Genomic DNA, 14,254 nt, shown 5'->3' on the forward strand with positions numbered 1-14,254 from the left:
GACTCGTCTCAATATATATCATGAATTCTAACAATTTTTTCTCGTTATTTTCAATTGAAAAGAAGGGGAAACACTAAGATGTGAAAAAAACTTTTTTTTTCCAACAGTAGTATTATTATATATAATATTTTTTGTAGTCTGAGTTGCGAATATACGGGAAAGAAAGTTTATACGCAGATATTCTGTCAAACGACTTAGGATGCGTCAAGTCGTCTTCAGTGCCGTCTGAACGCATGGGCCCAGCCGGGCGCCTCACGAGAAGAGGGGCCTTACAAAAACAAGAACCAGTTAAAATTTTTGACAATAAGCCAGGTAGTCCCTCAGAAAAATTACTTGGCCTGGGCGCGCACGATTCTTTTAAGACTACCTCTGTCGTCCTCATTAGAAAAATGGTTAGTAACATGAATCTGGTGCATTTGCCCACTCATAATCTCAAAAGTCGGTAATATTACTAACGCACATTGAACACTGTTTTAATCCTGTTTCTTCCATTTCTTAGGACTTTCGGGGAAAACGGATTCTGTTAACATATTCCCAGCTTATATCCCTTATAGGGGCAGAGAGGGGGGTCATACGGTCGGTTTGTTGTTAACATATATTCCGACTCTTCCGCCACTTTTATTTATTTTCACGAAACAATCTCGAGAGAACAAACTTTTGTACGGTTCGGTTCCAGGTCACAACAAAAGGAGAAAAAAAAAGTTTAATGCCGCGAAAGAACTCGCCGAACAAATAAGTAACTGAAGGAAACATTTTCAGAGCAGAAACGTTACCCTAATGATACTTTTATTTTTTGCTATTTCTCTTCAGCCGTTTCTTCACTGACAGTGACTGAATAGCGAAAGCTCTTCTCCCGCCTTCGACTGCAGTTTGAACGCGAATTAACCGCGACGAACAAAATGAAATGGAAACAGCAATGTCCACCGCCATAAAAGAAAAGAATACATATATTCGAATTTTTGTTTCTCTGCATTCCAGCTGGCACAGTGCCGAGTTGACAAAACTTTCTTTGGACATTTACTGGATGGAGGAGCTGTTTTTCCAGTCTTTTCCTCGGATATAAATTTCACAAGAGGGGTTTGTTTGTTTTTTTTATCATTATTTCTATAGAATTTTTATTTTTCCTCGAGACATATCTGGCTGAATTATATTGCTTGGCGATGAAAAATGCAAATTATCAACACGCTTTATGGTACAAGGTTACATATTCGCAAAGTTGTCTATTTCCACCAAGTTAAAAAATATGCAGAGAAACCTCGCTACAACGATGCTCGATATAATGATGTAAATATTTTTTTTCAAATCTGGTTTGGAATTGCCTTTAGTCCATAACGCTTTCTCCCTCAATACGACGATATCGATCACTACGATAAATCCCTCTAAACCAGTGATTCTGAATCTTCTCGCCTAAGGATCCCTTGCCAAATTCATGGTTCATCTGCGGCTCACCAGAATAACTCATTGGATATATTTTCACTTATAAAAGAACCACTTCCAAGCATAAATAGACACACAAATCAATATTTTTCAGCACGCCACGGCACACACTTTGAGAAACACTGCTCTAAACAATATTTTTTGAGGGTACTTCGAAACCTCTACAATGATATTTTTTATATTTCGTTCACAATCGCCCTCAATACGTTTTTAAATTCGTCGCCAGTTTTTGTTCTTTCGAGGATGTTTAATAGCATCGGTATTTTGCCTATCTGCCCTCCAAAAGTTGTTAATGAAAAAAAAATTGCACACACACAATTGTAGAATTACTGCTTCACAAAAATAAAGAGTGCGGATCACTTCATTGGATAAGAAACGTTGCGCAGGAGTAACGTATTTTCTCAGAATTATGCTTGTTATGTGTTATACTGTTGCTAACATCTGTCTTCCATATGTTAAATTGAAAATGGCAAAATGTGCCTGGATTTTCATTTTATGTAAATATCGTGTTGAAAGTCTGCCTGCTCTCTGCATAGAAACTTTTTCAAATGGGGGAAGATTGGTTCGCACCCCCCCCCCCCCCGGAATTAGAAAAACCAAGCGACGTAAAAACACGCTGCTGCTGGGGAAAAAAAAAAATCCTTCCTGTGAGCATCATTCTCTCAGAGTTCTTTCAATGCCATTATGAAAGCGGCCAAAAAAATATTACACAGGTTTTTGACGACAAATTCGATACAATCTCTGAAATCGGTTCTTTGTTAATATTGTAGCAAATACAGTGTGACCTCGGCAAACGAAGATAATTCGTTCCAGAATCATTTTCGTAAGCCGAAACGCGATTTTCCATAGGTTTCAAAAGCGGTCCAGAAATGGTAAGGTTTATAAAACACCAAGGAGCGTTATAAGAAAGACAAAAACTGATCGAAAGCTGGAATGAAGTTTCACAATCGGATAAATGAGAATTTATAGGAAAATGAAAATCTGAAGGTCTTCATGTTCACAGCACAATCAGATTCGTAGGTGTCCTTTAGCGTGATCTCGTCAGCAATTTCTGTCTCATACATGCAGACGGAAGAGATCCTCCTAGAATGTCTGTCTAGACTAAGGGTCTCCAACGTTTTGCACCCGAGGACCACGTCAATATTTCCGTGAAATTACGCGGGCCACATTTAATGAGAGGGGTGAATAACAGGGGTTGGACAGTCACATCCTGGTGACTATACAACGGTAAAATTTGAATTTATTTTGAAAAAAATAAAGATACAAATTATGTATGTAGCTTAATTATAAATGATTAATAAACAACCACTTAAGTAATTATTAAATAATTTGACAAATTTAGAGCTCGCTTACTCTGAGAGTTTTGTGCAATAATACCCAGGACTATCAGTGCAATGAAGAAGAAATACCAACTTTCATCTTGAAATAGCAAATTCCTAAACAAATTTATTTCAAAGTTTTACCCCTCAACCACTATTGATATAAAACTTTCTGATGAAAACTCAGAAAATCTTAAAATATTATTTCCTTATTGATTTAAAGTTGGAGCTGGTCAGTAATTACCATCCCGGATGCAACTAGGGTCACTGATTTGGGAATTCTCATTGACGAGCGACTTAGGTTTTCTGAACATTGTTCAGCGGTGGTCAAAAAATCGAATAGAATGCTTGGTCTCATTTTCAAAAAGGTCTCTTCGCGTTCTCCTAAAGTCATTCTTCCGCTTTTTCGAGGCTTAGTTCGTCCTGGACTGGAGTATGCTGTAAGGTTTTGGAGACCATACCTACAGAGGGACATAGACTTGGTTGAAGGGGTGAAGAGAAGAGCTACGCATGTCCTTTTTGGCACACGGGGCTTGAGTTATGAAGAGAGACTTCATTTTTTGAATATGTTTACATTGGATGAACGCAGGTGTCGAGGAGATATAATCGAAGTGTTCAAAATTTTCAATGGGATGGACCATGAACTTTTAGTACACCGCCAATCGACTGCTTTTACAAGGGGACAGTATTGATTGGTGAGGGACAATGCAAGGTTATGGTGTCGCAGGGAATTTTTCTCTAATAGGGTAGTTAATAAATGGAACAGCTTACCCCGGAGGTAGTAAATTGTAACACAATTGACACGTTTAAAAAGAAATACGATAAACATGTTGGGGTAAATCGAGACACAATCCATTCTTAGAATAAGACAACCATAAGTATTCTTTATGGGCATTGTATAATATTTTATCATGTGTATATATTGTTTATAATTTGTGTTAATTGCATTTTTAATTGGGTTGCTGTATTTTTGAAATATATGACATCCATATTTTTATAGGCATCTTTTTCTGTTGTGACGTTGTATTTGTATTTGTAAGAATTCTGGTCACAAAATCTGATTTTTGTATAGATATACCAACTGTTCGCACGATTAGAAAGAATGTCCAAAATGAGAATTACGATCACAGTTTCTGATAGTGGAATGCCGATTTCATTTTTCACTAATCAGTGATTAGAAAAAGTAAGATGGGGGAGGGTGCCCCCCCCCCAGACAACATAATCACAGCATAATTTAAAAAATCCCTACAAATAAATTTCTTTATTTTTGAAATTTTTTTTAATTTTTTATCCATAGCACTATTTCAGTATCCTGTAAGATTGACTCGAGCCAAAACAAAATGACAGAAATGACTTGGTTACAAAAACAATTTTTGGCCAAAATAGAGTATTAGCAACCGCAGATAATTATTTTCTGTCTCTCCTCACAATATACCATATGCAGGGCTCCCACTCAAAAAATTGGAAAAAGCAGGACTAAAAAGTAGGACGGGGAGGATAACCCCCTTAGGCACAATATATAATCATAGCATAATCCCCAAATTTTTTTTCAATTTTTTTTTTCATCATAGCACAATTCCAGTATCCAATAAGATTGCCAAAACAAAATGACAGAAATGAGTGTCTTACAAAAACAATTTTCGGCCAAAATAGGATACTAGCAACAACAAACAATTCTTTTCTGTCTCTCCTCACAATATGCAGGGTGTTTCAAAGAGAATCATCCAATTTAAAAAAAAATCATAACTATTCAGCTTTTAATCCGTTTTGATCAAATAATGTATGGGTAGAAAGAGGAAAATCTTGAATTCCACACAGTTGCCAACAGATAGCGCTAACATTCTTCCTTCGACCGCCACTTCAGTGTTTGTCAAGATGGCGACTGCACAACAGAAATCATTTTGTGTTCTAAGCTTCACGAAGTCCGAGTCCATGACAACTGTTCATTGTGCTTTTCGTCGACAATACCCTGGTGTTGAACTTCCTACCGCTCACAGCACTAGGCAATGGTATAAACAATTCCAAGACACGGGTTGTCTGTGTAAAGGGAAATCCCCTGGTCGTCCTCGCATGTCAGACGAAAATGATGAACGCATCGGACAGAATTTTGCACGTGTAGTCTACAGAAATTCACTCGCAGTGGATGCATGCTTGCAAAAGTTTGGGATGAATTTGACTACTGCATAGACATATGTCGTGCATCCCAAGGTGGACATATTGAGCAGCTTTAATTTGGTTTGCAAAAAACTCTATGATTAGCCCTGTAATATAAAATTAATCTTAAGTGTCTATGTTCAATATTTTTCGTAATATACTCAGGTGCATGTGTGGTTTAGTAATAGTAAATATTGTTTGTCTTGATGGGTACTATCACCTCTCAAATGCTTTCTAAATAGTTAATTAACACACTGTATGCATGGCCATAATGTAATTGTGAAGTCATTTGTTATGCATATTTCGTATTCACGAAATACAGTCGAACCCTGATGGCCCACCAATTCGGCACCAACTCAGCTTAATGCCAGAAATTTTAAGAGAACAAATCTTCCATGCAGGTTATACCACAATTCAAAATAACACTAAAATCATTATAGTGCCAGATTCTGCAAAATAAATGGTGGCGTTAAATTCAACTGCACTGTGATGTCTTACATTGCTAATGCAGAAAGTCTTCCCACAGAGGAGTTGGCAGTTCAACCTTTTAGAGAGAGATACAGGGGGGTTGTAGAACGTTGCTTTTTAAAACCAACTAGAGGTCGTGGTCTAATTAATCCCCTCCCAGGCAGAAAACAAGAGTGGCACAACAAAAATGACCAATAAACTATATTCATTTTGACAAAAACATGGCATACCCTGCTTCAAACCAATAATAAACTGTATGTGGCAATACCAGTACCATGAGAATTTTGTATATAATGCTATTTGTGTAACAAGAGTTTTTACAACAAGCCAGGTTACATTTGTGTTTCTAAGGTTTGGAAAAAATTGCTCAATCAAAAAAAAATTGGTAAACAAGTTGATTTAAGGATAAATGGTTTCATTAAAACTATGATACAACAAACATGGATTTTTTTGTTAATGCCGTTCACATCAAAAGTATTTACATGAGTCTATCGTCAACATTTGATTTTGTTTCATTGTCTCACCAATGTTCATCGAGTAAAGAGACATTATACTTTTTTTTGTGTTCCAATAAAAGCTGCTCGATAGAAATATCTAGGAACTTCCATTTCCGGGTGGCGGTGGTGGATTCACAGAAGTATAGCTTGGCATTGCATTCTGAACCATGGTTGTCGGCGGCGCCGTGGTGTAAGCATATGGCATTTGAGGGTTCACATACATCTGAGGAGTGTGTGGTGCAGGCTGAGCATAGCCGTACTGTGGGACTGGCTGGGAATACATCGGATAGTTATGAGTGTAGGCATACGGAACAGAATAACCAGGAGGTACTTGTTGCTGTTGTCCCATATATGGATTGGCTATGGAGTACTGGGGAGTTGTTACTGCTGGCATTTGATACTGCTGATATTGTTGCTGATAATGTGTCACAGCAACTTGAGGAGAAACCTGATGCATTTGCTGATGAACTACTGGAGCAACAGCGCCTGTTGTAGACATGACTGTTGGCATGGGTGGCCTCTTGGGGGGAGGAGGCGGTGGTGGGGGTGATCTTGGAGGAGGGGGAGGTGGTGGTGGTGGAGAATCCATGCGATCAGAAGCATTGGCAGCTGCGGCCGCCGCCGCTGCAGCAGCAGCAGCCCTGATGTGTTTCATTTTTATCTTGTGACGTCTTTCTTTGGGTGGAGGTGGTGGAGGTGGGGGAGAAATGTTACGAACGTTGAGGTCTTTTGTGGGAGGAATTCCATCGGCAAACATGACAGATTTCTTGGGTTGTTGGTCTTGATCCCTGCACGTATACTGAACAAGGATGCCAGCCCTTTTCGAATGTCCCTGTCTCTGTGATGGGGATGTGGATGACGTTGCAGCAGCAATTGAGGGTTTGGATGTCATGGGCAGCATATAACCATTTTCAATGTCATAATTTTGCTGCTGATCAACCTGCCATTCATTGGGAGACATCAGCCCTGTAGTGCCATCATCGGAGATAGGTACATCCAAACCTGCTGTTTCGATTTCGGAATTGCTTTGAGATGATGAAATTTCACCCATTTCTACAATGGGAGAGTTTTCAGCATCAACCTCTGTGCTGCTTACTGCCCTGTCTTGAGGTGATGTTATCAGATGATTCGAATTGTAAGGCGGCAATGGCAATGCATCAACCACGCGACTTGTTTGAGATGACCAAACAACTGTCCCTGTATTTGAATCTTGAGCTAAAGGCATGGGTTGGCCCGGAACACAAAATTGGTAACTATTACCAGCAAGTTGTTGCGGCACTGGACCAGTTGGCATAGAGTCGACTGCACAGTTATCAGAAGCGATTTCTTCGACGGAAACCTGAGAGCTCCTGGACAGTGAACTGGATGAAATAACTCCTTCCACTTCCTGTGCAGCAGCTTCTACAGAAACACATGAAGAAGCAACACTTACTGATATTTGAGATGAATCCTTACTAGCCTTGTCATTTGTACCTTCAAAATGTGACATACTTTCACTGCTGCTCAATAACTCCTTATTGTCATCATTACTTATTCTGTCTTGTACAGACTCACAGATCTCTTGTTTACCCAATGCATATGTATCAGAAGTGTTCTGTTCGGCACAAGGCAAACTGGAGGTAACATTTCCTTCAGTGCTACTGACCGATGTTGCAGACTCAGGAGCAAATCCATAATTATCATTGTCATCAAGAACATCATTTTGTGCCTCAAAACAAGGTTTCTTTGGCGAGCTAGTAAATTCCTCTTCTTCTCCAGAGCTAGATACTATATCACGGTCTGTCGAATCTTCAACATCGTCATCGTGTTTTGGTTTAACACGAGTCTCCAAAATGTCTTCGCTAGTTCCATCACCAGGAGGTGAAGTTGGTTGCTGGGAATAGCATTTTGAATCAGATGTACTACATTCATTGTATTCCAAGATGCTGCCACATGAACTGGAAGGAGAAAGTTCCATCTCTTCCAAGTCCTTGGACTCTTCATTTGCAAAATCAAATGTTCCAGATTCCACACTCATGTTTTCACAGTCTGGCTCAAATAACTTGCTGGGTGAGTACGCCTGGTCCTGCGTATTTTCCAAAGTGGTTTTATCATGCTGCTTCAAAACTTTATTATCAGATAACGAGACTTCAACTTTAAGGCTTCTGTTGTCCTGCCTGATAGAACTTGAAGGCATTTTTCTATCAACCGCAGAGTCTTGATCCCACGTTCCAAGCTGAGAACGATCAGAAGATGGATCAGCATGAGCGTCAGTTGAAGATGTTTTATGTGATTTACAAATTTCATGAAATGGTCCCACTGAACTAAATGTCTGTGGATAGGATGTGCATTCCAGAACAGGCTTAGCAATATTGCTCCCAAATGGCACATTAGCATTACCGTCATCGTTGCCCAAATTCACAAGCTTCAAGAATTCATCATATTCTGAATCCAAATTGGATGAAATACTACTGCTGAATACAGCCTTTTCTCGATTTGATGAACTGACAGGCGGATATTCAACACAATGAGTTCTAAGTTCAGGTTCTCCCTCAGAAGAATATTTAGCAGGTGGAGAATCTGTCACAGCATCAACTGGAGCAGATGAAGGTAACTGAGCACATTTATCTAGCGAAGAAATCTGGGTCACACCAGTTGATTCAACACTAACAGGTAACTTTGAGTTCTCTGTCGATTTTTTGCAGTCCTCAGTAGCAATGGGTAGAATCTGCTCAACAACTTGTAATTGACCAGCAGAATAAGAGTTATGCAGCGGCTCATTTCTTGGAGATGCATCTTGAGTAAATAATTTGGAAACTGGTGGCACATCAACTCCAGTACCATCAGCAACAGATGATGCAGAAAATTTCAGATCACTTGAATCTTTATCATCATTACCAGTCGGAAACATTTCTTCAGTAATCGGTTGGTTAACAATTTTAATCTTCTCCTCTAAATTGAGCCCAATTTTGACAGATGATGAATCCATAGCATCTGGAGTAGCACTCCCACTTTCTTTATTTGGGGACGAACAGGCAGCTGACGAAATAACCAAAGCATTGGCTAAAACGGTTTCAGTAGCCTGATTTGTGTCTTTTTCCAGTAACTTTGGTTTAATATGTTCTGCAGATTCTTTGGAAGACTTTCTTTTGATGCTATTTGATTTAATGGTGTTTTCAACAAAAGATGCGTCAGTGTCTTGACTTTTGATCTTGGTTGCTGCTTCCATAGCAGAATCTTTGAGACCAGTATTTTCAGTAACTGAAACACAGCTTGAAGCTGTCAGCACATCAGATGAGTGTTCATCAATTTTATTGCCCAAGGAAAAACTTGTTTTATCTCCTACGTTTTTTACAGCGGGACTCCACTGTGCATCTGTATCGCTCTCAGAATCAGTATCCCACTTAGACTTCACCTTAGGTGGTGGTGGTGGCTCTCTAGCTATTACTTTCGTCTTTTCACTGACATTTTTAGAGCAATTTTCATTGGTCGGAGCAGGCGGCATGGTTGAAGTACTTTTAGGTGATTTTTCCTTCCTCAATTTATCAGCAGTCGGTTCGTTTGATACTGACTTATCTTTGGTTTTTCCTTTTGTTTTGTTTGCAGACTTAGTGCTAATTTCTTTTCTTTCCCTTGATTTTGGACTAGTTTGACCATAAGAAGACTGCAAAGTCTGAAGCCCACTGGCATGTTTTGAGTTTCTTTCTCTACTGCATGAGCTCCGCTCACTTTCACTAGAATGACTCCGAGTTCTCTTTGCGAGCACACAAGTAAAACCTCCACACTTTTCATTACAGACAAATGAAACAACAGGTCTGGAGCTAGTATACTTCTCAACTCTTCTACGTTTTGACTTATGCCTTTCAGATGGTGATCGGCTGCGTTTGTAGCTACTCTCTCTTCGACCTCTGTGACTAGAATGTCTGGAAGGTGAATGAGATTCCAGGCTGGGACTTCTTTTCTTTCTCCTTTTTTCATCTGACTTTCTTTTCTTATCTTTACTTTCCTCCTCATTCTTTTCTGTAGCGTGACCATCTTTCTTGTTTTCATAGGAAGGAGTTTCTTTAAGATTGCTTCCTTTGGAATCGGTTTCCCTAGAACTACTTTCACTTACGTATCTCCTTTTCTCTGAAATATGGGTGACAGAACTCTCAAGATAAGGATCATTAACTTCTGTACGCTTTTCCTGATATTTCTCACCTACAGTAGATGATTCTTCAGAAGATTTTTTGGAAATTTCAAAATCATTCTCGGTAGTACTTGTAACTAAAGCTATTTGCTCGGTTTCTTCAAACACAGATTCCATCTCATTTTCAGAGGCATTTTTAAAACTAGAATCAATAGGATATTTTTCTCTGCATTTCTCAACATGTTTTTCTTCTGAAAGTGAATTATCCTCAGATTCATCTTCTGAAGAGGAGGAGGAAGATGATGACGAAGATTCCGATGCAGAATCTGAACTTGATTCAGACCTTTCCAAATTTAGGATGGGTGAAATATTTTTTTCTACAGAATGATTTTTCTCTTCTTCCGGCCAAATGCCAGATTCCAATACTTTCATTTTAGTTTCAACATTTGAAACTTGAGACTCTGTTTCTAACAACTTACGTTTCTGTTTTTCAGAATGACTGAGAATTTTTTCCTTAACAGTGACTAAAATTGACTCTTTCTCAATAACTGATTCTCTAACTGGCACTTTAGCAATTTCCACTTCTTTTTTTTCTGCAACCTCCACCTCCCTTTCTTTTTCTTCTGCAATATCCTGGGACACTTCAATATGTTTCATCTTGGAATCAGTATGCTCATCAAATTCATTCATACTGTCTTCACTGTCACTTGAGCTGCTGCTATTACTACTACTGCTACTGTCACTGCTAGAGCTTGTACTTTCAACAGACATTGGACTAGCACTGCCTTCCACATCACCAGACTTACGTTTTTTTTCATCCAAAGATTCCTCGCTGCTACTACCACTGCTGCTGAAAGTAGAACAGACTGATGATATCACTTTCAAATCTATTTTCTTCAAATTTTTCTTTTTCTTCAATGTCTTGTACACAGCATGCACAGTGCTACTTTTCTCTTCAGAAATTGATTCCCTATTGGAATTAGAGTCAGTTTTCCTAAGCACTCTACTAGATTTTATTATTTCTCTCAGTAGTTCATCACAAGCAACAGCATCTTCAGGCTCTTCTGACTTCAGCTTTCTTGACATATTTGTCTTTGCAGATTCTGGATCTATCATTTCTTCATGATCTGTATTATACAACATATTTAGATTTCTATCACCATCTTCTCTAACAGCTTTTGAAGAATCAGCAATGAGATTAAAGTATTCTTTGGTTGAAGTGCTACTTTGGCTTTTTTGACTTTGGATTGAATGACTGGGGTCTGCCTTTTGGTCATCATCTTCAGATGATGAATGAGCTGCATCACTGAAAGGTTGAGGTGTTCTTTTAGAAAAAGTTTCACTTTTGAATGAATCTGTGTTTTCCCCAAACATATCACCTTCTATATCCTTCCACAGCTGTTTCTTAGTATTCCTGCTACTATCATCCTTGATTTCTGCCACCTCATTTGCTTCTAACAATACCTGGTCCATGATGTATCTATTACTTTGACTGTCCGAATCATAATTAGCCTTCTCACTTGACAGAGAGGTTGAGCTCTTCTTATCTCCACTGTTGGCATTAGATATATCAAGCGACTGTCTAATATCCAAAGTTGAAGCACTTGTCAACATCTCAGCATTGATCAAATCACTGCTTGTAGATTCATTTCTCCTATCGGCACTGCCATGAGAAATAATGCCAGTGTTTGTCTCATCATTTTCTGATTCTTTTGATTTCTTGTACTTTGTTGGTGTTTTCTCCAACACATGTTCTCGCTCTTTAGATGAATGTTTTTTTGTTCTTCTTGAACTTGAAGGCTGCTCTTCTGAAGGACTGCGGCGAGACTTGTGCTTTCTGTCTTTATTTCTGTCATAGTCATGAGAATCATCTCGTTCTCTCACTTTATCTCTGCTGCTTCTATGTTTTCTGTAGGAATCGCCTCTAGATCGTGATCTCTCATTAGATCTTCCTCTAAATCTCCCTCTCGATCGCTCTATGGATCTTCCCCTAGAGCTATTTCTGAACCTTTCTCTTGATCTTTCCCTTGGTCTATCCCTGGATCGCTCTACAGACCTTTCTCTTGGTCTATCCCTAGATCGACCTCTAGATCGCTCATATGATCTGTCTCTAGACCTACCTCTAGATTTCTCCCATGATCTTTCTCTAGATCTACCTCTTGATCTGTGACTGCGCTTTCTGCTCGAATAAGATTCTTTTGAGCTATCATGGTCATAACTTCGTTTTTTGCTCTTAGAAGATTCATCACTTTTTCTCTTCCTTTCATTTTCTGTACTGCCAGGCTGTTTTAATTCAGGGCTTCCGGCTGGAGACTGTTTCTCTTCTTTTGCGAGAATATCAGCATTTTTGTTTGTACCGTCTTTTTGTTCACCTGATGAACTTGCTTTATCCTCAACACTTGCAATCACATCAGTCTTGACAAAAGTCAAAAAATCGAATTTTGGCTTTATAGAGCAGGTTTCTGGGGGCTGACTGGGATATTTCTCACTATCCGTCTCTACGGTTTCTTTCTTTTCCTCAGATTTTATTTCAGTCGTATTTTCAGATTTGACTTCTGATGAAGACACTACATTTTCCTTCTCTTCAGCTTCAGATTGCTCTTCTTCCCCCTCATCTTTCTCCATTTTGAAAACTGATTCAAGTTCTGTTTTAACTTTAGGAGTTGACTTCTTCATAAGACTAAAAGACAAGGCACCACTTTGAGAGATGGCAGATTCAAGACTTGATGAAATAAGCTGGGTTTTAGCATCTGATTCCAACATCCTTTTTCTGGCCAATGCTTTGCCAATAAGAACCTTTGATTTTGGTAAAAGATCCAGCACAGACTCAGACATTTCCAGACTTGACAAATCTGAGTTCTGATCATGCTTGATTGGACTAATTTCTGCTTTTGGAACTTCCTGCATAACTTGTTGCTCAGGCATGTCTGTTGTTATTATCTGATCATTATTCTCTATCTGACTGTCACAAACGATTGGTAATGGAGGCAAATCTACATCATTCAAAGAAAAATAGACTGTGCTTTGCCACAGTTGCAACAATTCATTGTCAAATTTTTCATTTGCACTTTTATGACATGCTTGGACATTACTACTGCTTTGTAAGCAAATGATGCTAATATTTTCAGAAGTATCATCAACGGCATTCTCATCATCAATATCCATCTTTTCGGAATCGGGCACCATCTCATATATGAAACTTGACTGATTGTCTATGTCTGCATCATCATTCATCTCTGAACTTACAGGTTCTTTCACACATTCACTATCTGCCATAAGACTACTGTCAAAGGCAGTATTTTCTGTGACTTCATCTTCTGCAAAAGAATGAGATTCACTGTTTCCCGAGTTGAATATATCTACTTTCTCATTATCATCTGCAGGTGCGAAGTGATCATCAGCATCATTTAGAGCATTAAGCAACATGCTCGAATTTGAATGAGCATCTTCCTCATTATCAACCAATTCTTTTTCGTCATTTTCTACAGAAGTCAAAGTGTTCTGATTAGTTTCCTCCTCTTTCAATTTCTCTTCTTCTAAAAGCATTTGGAATGATTGTGGAGGAACTGTTTCTTCGTCCATCACTTCCTGGAACTGTCCATATAAAATCTTCTCAGCAGTACCAATGCTTTCCATGGAGCCTCTAAATTTGAAAATGAAAAGAAAAAAAACAATTAAGCTCAACATACTCTTGGACAAGAATCAGATCAAATTTTTTTTAAAGAATATTATATATACACCCATAATGAATACCTGGATGAATGTAGAATTGGTCTAGCATCAGATCAATGATGCAAAATATAGCATAACATGTGCATCCAATAGGAGGTGATGGAAATGTTGCTAAGAAGACTCAATTTAAAGTGCAACATATTTTTACTTGATTTGACATGTTTTAATATGTAAGAATCAGGGGTGGGAAGTGACTAAGTCCACTTTGGAGCAGCAAGATTCAGGATTTGGAGCAGCAAAATTCAGGATTCGGAGCAGTTTTGGAGCAGCAAATTCAGGATTTGGAGCAGCAAAATATGGGATTCGGAGCAGTTTTGGAGCAGCAAATTCAGGATTTGGAGCAGCAAAATATGGGATTCGGAGCAGATATTTATAAATTAGAACAGTGAAATTAACAAGAATATTTTCGTTAACCCTCAACCCTTTTCAAAATAAAACTGCACTGTCTTTTGATATCAAACATTTTTTCGTCAGCTTGATTTTTGTTTTTGGTGTTTTAGGCTTTTGAAACCTTGTTTGAAAGAGCGGCTGTAATAAAA

The 14,254-nt window shown here is 38.6% G+C and overlaps 1 protein-coding gene across 6 annotated transcripts in view; it reads right to left on the bottom strand.

Annotated features, from left to right (window-relative positions):
* Positions 1-5,776: 5,776 nt before the first annotated feature.
* The window catches only part of LOC149069168 (uncharacterized), a 36,096-nt gene continuing 27,618 nt past the window's right edge, over positions 5,777-14,254 (bottom strand). For all 6 annotated transcript variants that reach the window (XM_089251268.1, XM_089251267.1, XM_089251272.1 and 3 more), the window contains one exon: positions 5,777-13,626. In XM_089251268.1, the coding sequence (XP_089107394.1) occupies positions 5,973-13,626 (7,654 nt within the window). In that variant the 3' untranslated portion in view covers positions 5,777-5,972. The remainder of the gene's footprint in view (positions 13,627-14,254) is intronic.

The sequence above is a fragment of the Pholcus phalangioides genome, unplaced genomic scaffold (genome assembly GCF_987345545.1).
Source record: "Pholcus phalangioides strain wild (caught in Gottingen) unplaced genomic scaffold, Ppha-v1.0 ptg000024l_1, whole genome shotgun sequence".
Taxonomy (NCBI): domain Eukaryota; kingdom Metazoa; phylum Arthropoda; class Arachnida; order Araneae; family Pholcidae; genus Pholcus; species Pholcus phalangioides.